The sequence below is a fragment of the Budorcas taxicolor genome, chromosome 10 (assembly GCF_023091745.1).
Source record: "Budorcas taxicolor isolate Tak-1 chromosome 10, Takin1.1, whole genome shotgun sequence".
Taxonomy (NCBI): Eukaryota; Metazoa; Chordata; class Mammalia; order Artiodactyla; family Bovidae; genus Budorcas; species Budorcas taxicolor.
In genome coordinates, this window is record NC_068919.1 from 63,621,971 (window position 1) to 63,638,426 (window position 16,456).

A 16,456-nucleotide genomic window follows, 5' to 3' on the forward strand; every position below is an offset into this window, starting at 1 on the left:
CTCTCCCTCATTGCCCCATCTGTCCCAGGCTCTGAGAAGTTAGCAGAGACACTTGCAGCTCACATCACAGCAGACTGTGGTAGATAAAAGTGGGGAAGTCTATGCCTTGTGATAACTGAGGTGAAGATACGACCGCTTTTTTTTCTGCTAGATCCCCACGTCTTTTTCCCTTCCACAAAATCAGTGTATAGTGTTGGTGTTTTCTTGGCCTAGGCATTTGAGGGAGGGTGGGTTGGGGGTACCTGGTGTGAAGAGAGGGCTCAAGGGAAAATCTCAGAGCCCATCTTAGAAGCTGCAGTGTTAAACCTGGCAGCCCAACTGTCTCAGTTCAGTCTCTGAGGGCTTTGCCCTCCAGCTGTACCCCAAAGCCCTTCCTGCTCCTAGGGGATCAGGAACGCTGAGGGACCACCAGTGATGCCCACTGCCCTCACCTCTTGGCAGACCCACCTCTTCCTCCTGGAGCAGCCCCTCAGCTCCAGTACCACGGGAGCCCAGCCTCTCTGCCCATCATCCAGAGTCCCCTCTTGGCTCCCCACCTTCACAGGAGTTGGATGACCAGCTGTCCCAGTTTGCCCAGGACTCTCCCAGTCTTAGCACTGAAAGTCTCTTGTCCTAGGAAACCCCTCAGTTCCAGGCAAATCAGGACAGTCAGTCACCTTCCACAGGAGCCAACCTGGGACATCCCCTCCATACTCTTTAAGACCCTTCCTTTTCCTTCTTCAAGTGGCTCCTTCCTCAAAAGCTAAGCTTTAATTTTTTAAAAAAATTTTTAGTATAATTTACACATAGTAAAGTGCACAAATCTTAAAGCTACCATATACAACACGTGTTACTACTACTATCCCGATGAAGATCTAGGACATTTGCATCACCCCAGAAACTTCCCTTGTACCCCTGTCAGTCCACTGCCCCCAGCCCTTGGCAGCAACCACTGATGTGAATTATTTTATCACCCCAGATTCGTTTGTTCATATTGAATGTATTCTTTTGAAACTGGCTTCTTTCACTCAACACAATGTCTCTGTGATTCACCCATGTTATTGTGTATATCAGTAGTTTGTTCTTTTTTCATGCTGTGTCAAGCTCCATTGTAGAGATGTACCACAGTTTGTTTATGGAGTGTTTTGTTGATAGACATTTAGATTGTTTCTTGTTTCTGATAATTATGAATAAAACTACTATGAACTTTCTTACGACTTATTATTGTTTGGTGTACATACTGCACTCATTCCCAAGAGGGTATGTATCTTGGAATGGAATTGCTGGGTCATAGAGTCCACCAGCCAGTGGGACTTGTGGCAGGGAGAGTTTTAGGCCGTCTCCACTTTCCCGCCCCAGGCTTCTCTCCCCATTGGTTCAATTCTACCTCTTCTGACAGGTCAAATGCCTTGAGCCCCCGACCCTCTGTACTGAAGGAATCTCTGAGAGAACTGGAAAGACACTAGATCAGGGGCCAAGAGACCCAGACACTACTGCTGACTCTGCTTATAAGTAGCTACAGAAGAAAATCCCGTAACTTCTCTGAGCTTGTTTACTCATGTATTAAAATGTCTGTGTGGATATTAGGAAGACAGACAGTGATACTGCCCCAGAAAATTATACAGATGAGGAAATGTATGAGAATATATTGTACATTGCAGTGGATGATGATTATTAACCTACCTATCTCCTAACAGCATCAGACCTATAGGCCTCCAGCCCTCCTGCCCCTCGCCGGGTAGACAACCAGTCATTAATTCCAAACTCCAGCCCCTTAAATCTCAGCCTTAGCTGTATTCCCAAATGTGGCTCATCGGTGCCTTCTTTATTCCTTTCTAAAGACCATTCAAAATATCTGTCTGTCTCATCTGAACTCACCTGTCCTTGTGAGGCTAGCACATGTTGTTGATGTGGCTGTCATGATTCTCCATAACCTCTACTCAGCCTTATATTCCCTCATGCTTGGGCCTGACTGAAGGTCTCCTGAAGACTCTGTGATCACTCTTGCCCAGGATCCAGACAATGGCGACAGGGGGACATCTGTGCCACCAAGATGTTAGGTAGCCTAGATGACACCCAGCCTGTCTAGCACTAGTCCTGACACCATACCCTAGCCAAGTTCCAGATGTCAGACTGAAGCATGTATTCATATGATCCAGCTACTGTCTAACCTTGCCCAGTTTCCAGAAAGCCACATGTTGCGTGATAGAAGTCAAGGACTCGCAGAGAGGATAGAAGTGTTTTCAGCGTGGTTATTCACCAGAACTTCAACTGGCCCCACCCTTCCTGGAACTTCGAGGCCAGGTCTTGGGAAATGAATTGAAAGGCAGGATCAGGCAGCAAGCAGGCAATGTACCTTTGGATTGAGATAATGAGATCACAGACTGCACAAATGAGACCATGAGTGCAGGGGAGAGGTTAGACACTGGAAAATATGTAAACATAGGAGGCCACCAAAACTTCCAGAGAAAGAGGACTAGGGAAAGATGACTCAGGAAAATTTAACAGACGTGTTTATATCTTATATCTGAGAAAGAAAGCAAATCTTTTCTACTTCAGGTCACAGATATAGGTCTCAGGTCGTAGGACAGAGCCCAGCCCAAGCCCTGCCTTGGGCATGGGAATGGGGCTGGGAATGGAACAGGGGTAGAGAAGGAATAGGGTGGGATTGGAGGGAAGTGGGGCTGCAGATGGAGAGGATGAGGATGAGACTGGGTGAAAAGGCTTCAGGGTCAGGTGGCAAAGGAGTACATGAAGATGTGGGGAGGTGCTGAGGCTGAGCTCTAGGAGAAAGACATGAAGGCTAGCTCTTTGCCTTTCCCCCCAAATTTCCAGACCCAGCACCATTTGAGAGGGGAGAAAGTTGATAAGATGTGGTAAACTTCCCATCCACTTCCCATCCACTTACTCACAAGCATTTCTGAGTGCCTGCGTGCAAGCTAAGCCGCTTCAGTCGTGTCCGACTCTCTGTGACTCTATGGGCTGTAACCTGTCAGGCTCCTCTGTCCAAGGGATTCTCTAGGCAAGAATACTGGAGTGGGTTGTCATGCCCTCCTCCAGGGGATCTTCCCAACCTAGGGATTGAACCCATGTCTCTTATGTCTCTTGCATTAGTAGGCAGGTTCTTTACCACTAGCACCACCTGGGAAGCCCCATGAATTTTTGAGTAAGAGGAGCCAATTTAGCATAGTTGTTAAGAGTGAGGGATTTTGAGTCAAACTGGGTCACCAGCTGGGTGACCTTGAGCAAACAAAGGAACTCTCAGTGCATTTTGCCTCTTCATAAAAGGGGGAAAATCCAATGATAAAATTCAATTCAATTCAACAAACATATGCTGAGCTTTTATTAGGTCCCAGGCAAGATTCAGCTCCCATGGAACTTCTCTGTTAATGGGAGCAAATGGACAAGAAACAAGGAAAGAAAGAACAGAAAGATAATCCTAGATCATGATAAAGAGATTCAAAATAATCATTGTTTTATTATTTTTGAATCTCTTTATCATGATCTAGGATTATCTTTAAATTATATTTGAATCATTAAAGGGAGCCCTTTAGATAAGATGATTAAGGAAAGGCTCCTGAGGTGACTATGAGATTTTAACAATTAAATGACACAGAGATTGCTGTGTGCCCAGTGCTATGGTGAATGCTTTATACATATTAATTCACTTGATTTTTACCTGTATTGCCCTCTATGTAAGTGAGAGATCTGGATTTGAGCACAGGAAGTTTTAACCAGAGACCAGGCCCTTAACTACCACTTTGTTTTGCCTCTCAAAAGCAGGCTGCAAGCCTTCAGGCAAAGATAATGTATGATAGCCTTGAACTGTGCCTGGCACTTAATAATATTATTGTTGTCACTGTTATTATTAAGAGAGGTTGAAGCTCTAGGAGTCAGAGCTCCATATTCTGAGGAGTTTGGAGTATGTGGGGCTTGAGTGATGCTAAGTGACTTGTCCTTTTAAAAAAAAAGATTTACTTATTTATTTTTGGCTGTGGGTCTTCCTTGCTGCACGTGGGCTTTCTCTAATTGCCTTCCTTGCTGCACGTGGGCTTTCTCTAACTGCCGGGGTTACTCTCTAGTTGTAGCGCAGGGGCTTCTCGTTATGCTGGCTTCTCTTGTTGCAGAGCACAGGCTCTAGAGCTCGGGTTCAGTAGTTGTGACCCACAGGCTTGGTTGCCCTGTGGCATGTGGGATCTTTCTGGACCAGGGATCAAGATCAAACTTGTGCAGATTCCTAACCATTAGGCCACCAGGGAAGTCCAAGTGACTCGTTCTGAGTCCAGATCTGTCCTGTGCTGACTGCTCTCTCCCCTTCCCATCTCTCTAGGAAGGGGGAGGAGGCCTGCCCTACCCTCTAGGGACATCAGGCCCTCAGATCATGTGGAAGTCACTCCTTCCTGGTAATACCTGGAATATGACAAGGAGAGCTAACCTCCCTGCCCAGTCTCCAGGAAGTTGTAAAGGACTGGGAATCTCTCCAGCCATCTTCTCAGGAATTATTTTCCTTCCCGCAGAGACTTCAGATAAACTGTAATATGAAGACACTCCCTTTTCTGAGGCTGAGAGGCTGGCAATAAAATTATAAAGTTGTAGGAGAAGTTGCCCCAAGTGCACTGGATGCTGGGTTGGCACCTGGGTTCTGTTTCTAGCCCTACTACTAAAATCATTGTGTGACCTTAGGGAAATCACCAGAGTCCTCTGGGCTTCAATTTCCTCACCGAGGAAACGAAGGGAGTAGACTAAGACCACTTCCAGATGTAAAAGTTTACCACTTCCCTCTGTGCTCATTATCCTAACTGAACAGAAGCCCTGTATTAGGAAATAGAAGCCCTTCTTTTACCTTCCATCCAAGGTTCAACTGGCCAGGAGAAGGAAACAAACATTTAAAGGTGTGTGTTCTAGACTCTATACCATATTTATACAAATTGCCTCATTTAATCTTCACATTAACTCTTTGAAGAAGGATTTGTTGCTCTCATTTTACAGAGAAGGCACCTGAGGCTCAGACAGTAATTGCCCACAAACATCCAAGAAGGAACAAGCAAAATCAGAATTTGAACCCAGGTCCCATGAAATCTCAGAATTTCTGCTCTTTTCCATCTTGGTGAGTCTAATGGTATAGAAAGAGAAGGCAATCAAGAAACAATCAGGGGCTTCCCTGGTAGCTCAGTGGTAAAGAATCAGCCTGTCAGTGCAGGAGACACAGATTTGATCCCTGGTCCAGGAAGATCTCACATGCCTCAAAGCAGCTAAGCCCATGCATCACAACTGTTGAGCCTGTGCTCTAGAGCTTGGGTGCCACAACTACTGAGTCCACATGCTGCAACTACTGAAGCCCACACACCCTAGAGCCTGCACTATGCAACAAGAAAAGCTACTGCAATGAGAAACCTGCACACCGCAACTAGAGAGAGTAGCCCCCACTTGCTGCATCTAGAGAGAAGCCTGTGCAGCAATGAAGACCCAGGACAGCCAAAAATATATAAAATTATTAAAAAAAAAACCCAAACTACAGCATGGTGACTATAGTTAATGATACTGTATTGCATATTTGAAAGTTGCTTTAAAACAGTGGATTTTTCAAGTTCTCATTACAAGAAAAAAATCTGTAATTATATACAGTGACAGATATTAATTAGACTTACTGTGGTTATCATTTCACAATATGGGTCATTATGTTATATACTTGAAATTAATATAATATTATTTTTCAGGTGGCACTAGTGGTAAAGAATCTGCCTGCCAATGAAGAAAACTCAAGAGACGCAGGTTCAACTCCATGGTTAGCAAGATCCCCTGGAGTTGAAAATGCCAACCCACTCCAGTATTCTTGCCTGGAAAATTCCATGGACAGACGAGCCTGGTGGGCTACAGTCCATGGGGTCGAAAAGAGTAAGACACGACTGAGCATATACACTTACATACCTAAATTAAGAAAACAGTGAAACATTTTCATAATCTGTTTCTCATTGTTAATTATTCAAGTAGCATTTATTGACCAATTGCTGTGACAGGTCATGTTAGAGCCTACAGGACTCAAGAGGACTGCAAGACACATCCCAGCCCTCTGGGAGTGAAAAATCAGTCCAGCTTTGGGGAGAAAGTGCAGTAACTCATTACACTTGCAAGCACAGTGCTTGTTCAAGGTCCGTCTTTCCTATTATGCTGTGAACTCCTAGAAGGGAGGGCCTGGGCCCCTGCTGTTCACTGTCATTTCTCCACTGCCTAGCAAAGTGTTAGGCACAGAACAGATTCTCTCTGGCTATATGGTACATAGATTATATCACACAATAAATAACTGATTACACGCCAAGATAAGTGGTAGAGCTGTGAGGGAATTTAGGAAAAGTCTCTGGAGGAGGGAACCAATCCTTGAAAAGGGTCAATTATACAAACTCATCTCTGGGCTGGAGTCCGCATTCTACTTGTCCAGACTTGAGCTGTGTGCCCCTTCCACAACCAGACCTCCCTAAAGATGGCATCTTTAGAAGGAAAGAACATCTGTGAATTCCTTTTACCTTTGGCTCTGTTGACATCAGTGTGACACGGCTACCTCATCAGTGCTAGTGACCCCAACGAAGGATCACTTTATAAGAAACAGGCCTCACCTGGCCTGGGTTCAGGTGCTGGGAAACAACTAAGCCCATGGGTCCCACTGCTAAAGCCAGAGGGCCTAGGGCCTGTGCTCTGCAACAAGAGAAGCCACTGCAACGAGAAGCCTCAGTGCTGCATTAGAGAGTAGCCCGCATTCTCTGTAGCTAGAGAAAGACTGCACAGCAATGAAGACCCAGCAAAGCCAAAAAAATTTAAGACTATATTAAAAAAGAAACAAACATGCTGATGTATGGCAAAAAACCCAACGAAATTCTGTAAAGCAATTATGTTTCAATTAAGAAAATAAATTAATTAAAGAGAAAACGAAACCAACAAGCAGAACTCAGTGTCATGGAGTCCACAAAACATGGCTAAGTCCAAAAGATGCAGGCATGCAGAACTAGAGGGAAGACTTGCCAATTATTGCCCTCATAAGAGCGGTTACTCCCTTAGTCATCAGATAAAGGACATGATTTACTTAAGAAGACCAAGAAATAAAAACACAAGGGGGCAAACAGTTCACTTCTCAGACCTGTGGTTCCACCCTATGGTCCTGAGGTTTCACAAGTGACTCCTGGGCCCATGATGTAACAGATCACCTTGCCCAGCCTGCCAGGGGTCTTCTAGGGGTCAGGGGTGGGGTTGTAACCAAGATTGGGTGGCTCCCTTCCTCTACCTGATCCTCGGAACTGGCTGCAGCTGAAGGATTTCTAGGAATGGAGAGTGTCCTCTGCCTTAGGAGTTCATGATACGGCTCATGCACTTCTGCATTTGACTCTGAAAGCTACAGTGAATTGTGACATCCTTATTCACTTTTTAAAATGATACTGGTCTAACTTTTTTAACTAATAGAGATATTTATACAGTTTAAAAAAATGATGAAAGTCCTTCTGTTTCCCTCCCCTCAGACACCATGAAACCTCCTTCAAATCCTCTCCTCTGGGGTGAACTACAATTAACAGTTTGGTGTCTATCCTTCTAGACCATTTCCCCCACACACAGTCAAATAGATGTATGTATGGGGTCAGGGGAGGATCTGGGGCAATTATTTAATCTCTGTACCTGTTTTCTCAGGTTTAAAATGGAAGAAATACTAATCCCATAGGGTTGTTGTGAGGTTGAAATGAGTTAAGATACCTAGCACTCTCAGAAGAGAGTCTGGCCCAGGACTTCTCTGGTGGCGGAGTAGATAAGGAATCTGCCTGCCAGTGCAGGTGACACTGGTTTGATCCCCAGTCTGGAAAGATTCAACATGCCGTGGAGCAACTAAGCTCCTAGGCCACAACTACTGAAGCCTGTGCATCATAGAGCGCATGCTCAGCAGTAAGAGAAGCCACCATATTGAGAAGCCTGTGCACCACAATAAAGAGTAGGGCCTGCTCACTGCAACTAGAGAAAGCCCACTAGCAGCAATGAAGACCCAGCATAGCCAAAAATAAATAAAGAAACAAGTTAATTAAATAAAAAGAGTCTGGCCCATAGTAAGCATTCAAGAGGTTGGCTGTTATAACTATCCCCTCATTCTTTTCCACAGCAGCTTAGTATCCTACTGTATAGATGACACTACTGAGGTTTTACTGCCCCTATGACAGATGCCCAGGAACACACAAATAAACTAAATGGATCTCCTAAACTTAGGGGGTGGGGGGGCCTGGATCCAGAACCCAGGATTCTGCCTGTGGCCCAGAGTTGTTCTTATCATACCACAGGGCCCCACAAACCCCCTTAAAACCAAAGAGGTCTGAAAGGGGCAGCTGGTCTCACTCCTTGTCCCTCAATGAGATCCTGCTCAGCTGCCCCATCTCATTTGGACCCCAGGCTGTCTCTGATGGGTCTCCAGGGCAGGGGGCTTTAAAAGCAGGTGAGCCCTCCTCTTGCTCTGGATATACCCCCCAGGTCCTTTCTCTGCTACCCAGTGAAACATGCTGAGAACTTCTAGCTGCTCTGGGGTCAGCTCAGGCCGACTGCTGAGAAGCAATGGGTCAGAGCTCAGAGTGAGATTAAGCTACTTATCAGGCTACAGACATTCCCAGAACTCCCTCTGTGAGCACCAGGCACCGCACCAGCCATTGAGGGGTACCTCCATAATGTGGGTGAAAGGCATAGCCATGGCCTTGGGGAGACCCTAGCCAGTAGGGACCAATTACTTGCTTAGGGCTCCTGGGTGCAGGGTTCCTCTGGGTGGTCACAGGGGCAGAGCAGGGCAGGCAGATAACAGGAAGCTCCTGAATGAAGTTACCTGGTTCCTACTTCTGCTTGTCCTCCATGTCTACGTGCCATCTCCTCCTCCTAGCCCTGACAGGTTTATGGAAAACCAGAGGACACTGGGTCAGCAGGCTGAGCCTTTTCTGTCACCCTGGGAACTTCTTTGAAGCACTTTTGCAGACTTGAGGCACAGAGCTGGAAAAGCCTTGGGGATCATCCACCCTGCCCATTGACCAGCTGAAGACAAGAAGTTTGGTGAGGAAGGGGCAGGGCCACAGTCACAGAGCCAATCATTCTGCCCCTGTGACCACCCTGAGGTGTTATCTTTCCTACTTAAAGAATAAGGAACCCGAGGCTTTTAGAATTTGAGTTGCTCAAGGTCATAAGAAAATGGAGTAGCCTAACATGTACCTACCTACCTCTTTCTTTCTATGGGGACCCCAAGACATCTAAACACCCCACTGGCCTCTTCCTTTATCACCGCTTCCAAATCAGGCGAGCTTCTCCTGTAGTTAGGCCAATGACAAGATGCATATTGAATGACAGAAAACTCTTCCTCAGCCAACCCCAGCAATATCTGTCTTTCCCCTGGAAGATTCACTCCCTTTGGAACCCTGTTCTGGAAGAGGCAGTATGGCTTTAGGGACCAGCCGAGTTCTAGCTTTGTTGGGTGTGCAGCAAGATGTGGGAATTTTGTATGTGGTAAGTGGCTCAGACGGTAAAGAATCTGTCTGCAATACAGGAGACTCGGATTCAATCCCTGGGTCAGGAAGATCCCCTGGGGGAGGGTATGGCAACCCATTCCAGTATTCTTGCCTGGAGAATCCCCATGAACAGAGGAACCTGGCAGGCTACAGTCCATGGTGTTGCAAAGTCAGACACAATTGAGCGACTAATACTTTCACTATACTTTTCACCAGGGGAAGCCAAGTCTGGGGTGCCCAGGGGAGCTCTGGCTAGAGCTCCTGTGATGTGTTGCAAGCCCGGCTGTTGTTCCCCAGAACAAGCAGCCCCAGTTTCCAAAGGTCACAGATGAGTCACTTTCTTCACCTTACCCTAGATTACTGGCTCCATTTCCTCTGAGCTTTTTCCTCATTCACTCCCTCTAAGCTCATATGTTTTCCTCTCTTCTGCTCACATAGCAGTTTTTCCAGAAGTTCCTTAGAATCATCAATCCTTGAGATTATCAGTGCTGGCAGTCCTATCTCATCCCATTTAGAGAGTGACAAGGGAAATGATTCACTTTAGGGTTTCTGAAAACACATGACACAAATATGCAAGCAAACTTGAAAATCTGCATTGTTAAGCTATATATATAAACACAGCGTTAAATATATATGTGCTTAAAAAAGCAATGGGACAATTGTATTTTAATCACTTGCTCAGAAATTCCAAAAGAGTACTACAAACTGTCAGTCTGCAAGGTCTGAGAATCCAAGATTTGCATGTTATTAACTATTTGAATTCTTTCTATACCATGTTGATTTGCATACATAAGAGAGGTCAGGGCCCAAAAGGAACATTCTATACACACCATCCTCACTTCCTTCAAGTGACTTATTGAAGTGAATGGCTCTCAGAATGCCCTGGCACTGAAGTTTGGTGGAGTGGAGAGAGCCTTCTAGTATAAGTTTATTTACAGGGGAGGGGTCCCCTGCTCCACAGTGATCCAGTCACAGCTCTACATGAATCCTACGCCAGCCCTTTACAGGGGCTGTTTGTTCTCACATCCTGCTAGAAGGGATACTGAGTTTACTAATAAGAAGATGAAGGCCTGAAGAAATGGTGTCCTGTTCAGGTTACAGATGGTGGAGGCCCAAGTCTCCAGCTTTCCCAGGGTTGGCCTGAAGCCAGAGAGCCAGTGGCTGCATGGTCCCATCTTCGAAAGCTCTCCTACTCTGCAGAGTGCTCCCACACTGTATGTGGACTCAGGCACACCCAAACTCAGATTTTCTTAGGTGGTCTCAATATTCTGTTTTCTTTTCTAACCAAGTCACCTTTAAAAGGTGTAAACTCTTCAACTCAGCTATTGCCATTCTAAAATACAACTTCAGGAAAAGAGTAAGTTAGAAGTATGAAAATCTATGTACAAGGATAGTCACTGAAACTTTATCATAAGCTCGAAACCCTGCAGAGTATCCAAATATCCAAACCACTGTGATTTGCTTTATAAATAATGGTACATCCATATGATGGGATATGGTGATATAGAATGATGATGTGTGACACAGTTAAGGGAGTGGCCAAGACGGTGGAGTAGGAAGACCCTGAGCTCACTTTCTCCCACAGGCACACCAAAATTACAGCTATTTACAGAGCAAATTATTAATGAGAAAGACCTGAAAACTAGCAGAAAGGATCTACAACTAAAGATGTAAAGAAGGAATCACAGGCCTTCCCTGGTGGTCCAGTGGTTGGGGGTCCCAATTCAAGGGACATAGGTTTGGTCCATGGTCAGGGAACTAAGATTCCATGCGCCACAGGGCAGCTAGGGCTGTGCGCCACAGCTGGAAAGCCCAGGTACTCTAGAGCTCTCAGTCATCAGCTAGAGAAGCCTGCACACTGTAACGAGAAGTCCTTGCACCGCAACTGAAGAAGGCCCACATGCCAGCAATGAAGACCCAGCACAGCCCTAAAAGGAATAAAGGACTCACAACAAGACAAGTAGGAGGGGCAGGATAGTCAAGCCACACATCCCCCAGCGGATGACCCACACATGCGATAACTACAATTGCAGAGGCTCTCCCCACTAAGCAAGGGAACCAAGTCCCACATCAGGCTCCCCCTCCTGGAGGTCCTACACAGAGAACCACAGCCAGGCTGTGCCTCTGCCCACACACAAGGAAGTCAATCATGGGGCCACACCTCCCCAGGCCCAGCTCTGGGCCTGCAACCTCCACCTCAGGATCACACCTGAGAGCCTGAGGCTAAGGAGTAGAATAAGGTGATGCCAAGAACTTGGGTGTTCCTACAGACAGCTCCTCTCTCCTCCCTCCAGCCACCCATTAACATACAGACAAGAGTGGAACTGAAACCCAAGAATTGCACTCACATCTAGAGCCTAAGTGAAGTCGCTCAGTCGTGTCCGACTCTTTGCGACCCCATGGACTGTAGTCTACCAGGCTCCTTAGTCCACGGAATTTTCCAGGCAAGAGTACTGGAGTGGGTTGCCATTTCCTTCTCCAGGGGATCTTCCCAACCGAGGGATCGAGCCCGGGTCTCCGTCTGCAGGCAGACACTTTACCGTCTGAGCCACCAGGGAAGCAAGGGACACCCCTAAAGGGGTCCTTACTCCACAGGGCCTCTGGATGATGGGAACCTTGTAAAATATCAGCACTCAAAGAGACCTTAAGATCATCCGGTGCAACCCTTCCATTAACAATGGAGGAAACCAAGGCCTGAATTAGGAAAGTGACTTGGGAAGTCACACAGTGAGTTAGCTGCAGGCCTGGGATTAGATACAATCCAGGACTCCTGTACCAAGTCCTTCACAACAAGCTGCCTCTTGCAGGCCTGATGGGTGCAAGACCCTAGAGGACAGAGTCTTCTCTCCAACACATCACCTTCAAGAAGCTCCCGCTGATAAGATCCACTGAAAGATCTTTTGGCAGGAACATCTTGCATGAATCCTGTACCACTTCTAGGTGCCCAAGGAAAGAACTCAGGGTCTGACTCAGAAAAGCTTTAAGCAGAGAGGACAGTCAGGAGGGAGACAGGAAGGCCGTGGGAGTGTGGCTGTGCTGCTTCAGGATGCCAGTGGCTGCACCGGAGAGCCTCTGCTGCTGCCTGACAGATGCTCCCCTCGGGTGATGAGTTCCCAGCCAGGCCGCCTCACTGCTGCCCTCCCTGAGCCCTCAAGGACCTCGGTGACCTCGGTGTGTGGATGTGACAGTGAAGTTGGAGACCTGCCTGCTACCCAGGCATGTGGGTCCTGTATATTGGCTTTTGTACTCAAAGCCCAGACTGATATCTTGTGCAGAGGACAGTTCCGGGAAAAGGCAAATATCCAGTAAATTCTGTCTCTCCCCCCAACTCTTAAACTCTGGTCCAACCAAGTTCCCATGAGACTCCTTTGCTCTCCCAATGGGAGCAAGATAGGAACCAGGAAGGAAGAGGCAGGACTGTGCTACACAGAAGTAAGACTGGGATGGCCTGACACCCAGGGACGGAGGATCCAGAAGTGACTTCTGACAACATCCACCGTAGCCAAATGTGGATGGCAAGAGGAAGTGGTTGGAGCTGTGTCCCCCTCTCCTTTGAGGTCCAGGGGGCAGCCTCCCCCTTGTACCCTTTAACCTGCTGGCAGGGTCCTTCTCAGCTCTCCACCCAAGTTGGGAGTGCCAGCTGGGTGGGGTCCTCAGTATTAACCGGTGCCACACATCAGTGACAGAGCACACAGAGGCCGGCAAGGCCACCCAAGTTTGGGGAGCTCGTGGGGAATTCATATTCTTGTTTCCGGAACTGATTCACTGAATCAATATTTATTGTATTTAGGGAAAGTGGCAGGAGAACTGAATTTCTGGGCTCCCTGCAACCCCTTCCAAACAGTGAAGGGAACATCTCAATAAGGATGCAAAGAAGAGGCCCAGCATCAGCTCAGTTCACTGACTTGGGTCCTCTCACCGCCTGGAGGACTCGCTGGCCCCTCATCCTATACCACTTCCTCTCCCACCAACCATGCTCTCTGCCCCTGCTAGGGAAGCTGTGAAACATCACAGTAGGTAGAGCTCTGGGGGGATTTGGAAATGGAAAGTGTTTCCTGAACTGTTTTCAGTCAGCCCATTCACTCCTTGAAACTTCCCACATGGAGGTATCAGGAAGCCCATTTAACAGACCAGGGAGTAAGCGGCTCCAAGACCTTAACACAGAAGATCTAGCCCCATCACCACTGTGAAGTGAGCCACATATTTTTGTCCTTGGTGGTCCTACCTTTCCAGGAGTCCCCACTGCAACTCCTAAGTCCTTTTCAGGTTCAGTGGCTTCCTCCCTCCACCAAATCACAGTCAGAGGAAGAGTGGCTACTTGTGAATTTAACATAGTGAGTCCGCCTCCTTTAGGGGTATTTCTATTGGAAGACTTCCATCTAGAAAGGGAAGAGTCTTTCTTAGCCCACGTTCAAGAACGTTGGGCATCACTGAGCTGGAAAGAGTTTTAAGAGAAGGGAGCCAGCAAGTTTGGCCCTACCTAAACAGGACTTGGGGAAGGAAGTAGTATGGCTCCTGAGCGTGTGCCTGTGCTATGTGTAAATGCAAGATAACTCCAAAGATAACACAAGAAATGAAAAGTAGTGTGAGATCTCAAGCAAATTACTTGATTTCTCTATTTCCTTAGTTGTAAAATAATTATATTTGGCTTGCTGTGAGGATTAGAGATCATTGTTTTCAACAGTCAAAGAAAATTGTACTTGATGCAGAAAATGAGTCACTTTCAAAAACCCCAGATGTTTCCTTTTGTGAAATGGGTAACCAAAGTCAATTTCTCCCCAAACAGGGCCACAAATTGGGGCAGCAGTCATGTACTACAAGCAGAATTTATTACCCAAATCAGTTTGAGGAACTCCAGGCACTGGTTACAGCCTTCCCTGGTCACAAGAAAACCAGAACCTCTTCAAACTCACCCGCCAACCCTAGCTGAACTGAGGGGTAGGACTGCAGCCCAAATCATGTCCCAGCTACTGCATCTTCATTCGTGACCAGTAACCTCAAAGTCACAAATGGCATGGTGTGATTCAGACACCAATCTTACCAAGGAAAATCCCATAATTAAAATAGACAAGGTTGGAGCTATCACTCAAACAGATGGAAAGGTACCAAGACCTTTAATTGGCTTTGAGGAGGGAAAAAGTTTCCTGCTCATAAAGACTGGAACTAAACAAACTGTCTAATAATCATTAGTGAACTTTGAGCCTAGAAGGGCATGCTAGTCCTGTGGGGTAAGACAGGTGTACTGCCCAAACTCTCCTGGGCTAGTCTGAACGGAATTTAAGGTCTCCCATGAGGACCCTTTGGTAGGCACCTCCTGGTTGCCTAGTAACAAAGGAGCCTGCAGTGGCTGCCTCCAAATGTGCAAAAGGGTGCAGGTGGGGCACGTTGGGAAGGTGATTCTTCATCTTGCAAAATAAGTCACACAGAATTCTCAGGATCTGAAGAGCAGTGCTGCCAAGTTCCTGGTCTGTTTCTACATTTAAGGAATACAAGCTGGTTTGATTTCACATGAGACTGCGATTTTATTTGTTTGATTTGTATATATCCTAGATCCAGGAAAGTGAATCCCTTATTCTTCCTTTTGTAATAAAAGCAAACAGCCCTCGTGTCGGGGGAGAGGCACTGTGCTCTGAAGTAGAACTGTTTACACCCTTTCACCCTCAACCCGGAGCTCAGATTTTTGTGAAAATCAGCTTCGGGGCCACTTCAGTCTTGATAAAGTTGTAAATGGTCTCTTCTTACCTGAGCTACCATCTCCCATCTGGCCACAGTCACACTAGAAGCAGGAATTCAATGGGCAGATTTCTTTCCTTATTCAACTTCCAGGCACTCCAGGAAGAAAGGGAGTTCCCAGCACCTGTCTGCCAAGCTCTGCTCTACTTGAACTTTGATCAGCATAAACAGGTCATCCTGACTACAAGTTCCCCCAAATTCTCCTTACTTGTGTTTTTAAGGTACAACTCCCCAGCATAAGGCTCTCTGTTTACAATGAATTATTTTAATTATTCTAACTACTCAAAAGAAACTTCCACCACTCCCAGTCAACCACTGAACCCCAACATGCTGAGAGTGGGGACAACGACAGAGCTCAATTCACATCATGGATTCTGGTCGTTGGGGTCACACTTAATCATGACTTTCAACCCCAAACCCTTTTTGGATGTTTCAAAGGCCTCCAGAGCTTTCTCCAGAGGAAACCGATGGGTGACCAAGGGCTTTACATTCACAGACTTGGATGCAAGCATTGAAATCGCCATTGGCCATCTGGAAAAGATCACAAGCATTACACTCAACCTTCAGGAGGAAAGAGGGAGGGCCCCAAAACTACCAAGCACAAGATCAGCTTGGCCACACTTATTAGTTTTTTGGGTCTTTTTTTTTTTTTTTGACATTTATTTGTAGCTTTGTGGTTCTGTACGGTTGGTTCTACAGGCCAACAATGGGTGGAAATGATCTTATGACTCGTAATTCAGGAGAACAGTCTGTTTCCAAATGCAATGTCTGCCACGAAGCCTAGAATTTCTTAGGCATGAAGGCCTAAGGCAAGCGTAAGCCTTAGGAAAAGTGAAAAGGCAGATAGCCTCAGGGCGGCAGCCCAGGATGATCTCATCACACCATGTAGCAGCTCATTTGGCAGAGTTTACTGGAAAAGACAGCACTCTGTTGAGGGGACGGGTTCAAATTCTAAAATGGGAGAAAGGGCCACTGGTGGGGAAGATGGTCCTGGACAGAGTTCCCCAGCAGGGAGAGGATCGAGCCACAAAACATATGTTGGTATTTATTAAGACCGTGTCACTTCCCAGGGGGGGACCTGGGGACCGGGAGTGAGAACCAAGGAACGAGTTCTTGTGGTTGCCCTCGTTTCTCTCCTTCTTCTCTTTAAAGAGGGAAGATGGAGATCTGGCCACTTGGAACCGGAAAAGAGAGCACCTGGGCAATGAGGGACAGACATTCAAGATCATGCCTCATAA

General features: G+C 46.6%; 1 protein-coding gene across 1 annotated transcript in view; it reads right to left on the reverse strand.

Moving 5' to 3' along the window:
* Window positions 1-14,363: 14,363 nt before the first annotated feature.
* The window catches only part of SORD (sorbitol dehydrogenase), a 31,793-nt gene continuing 29,700 nt past the window's right edge, over window positions 14,364-16,456 (reverse strand). The window contains exon 9 of the mRNA XM_052646826.1: window positions 14,364-15,749. Within this exon, the coding sequence (XP_052502786.1) occupies window positions 15,584-15,749 (166 nt within the window). The 3' untranslated portion in view covers window positions 14,364-15,583. The remainder of the gene's footprint in view (window positions 15,750-16,456) is intronic.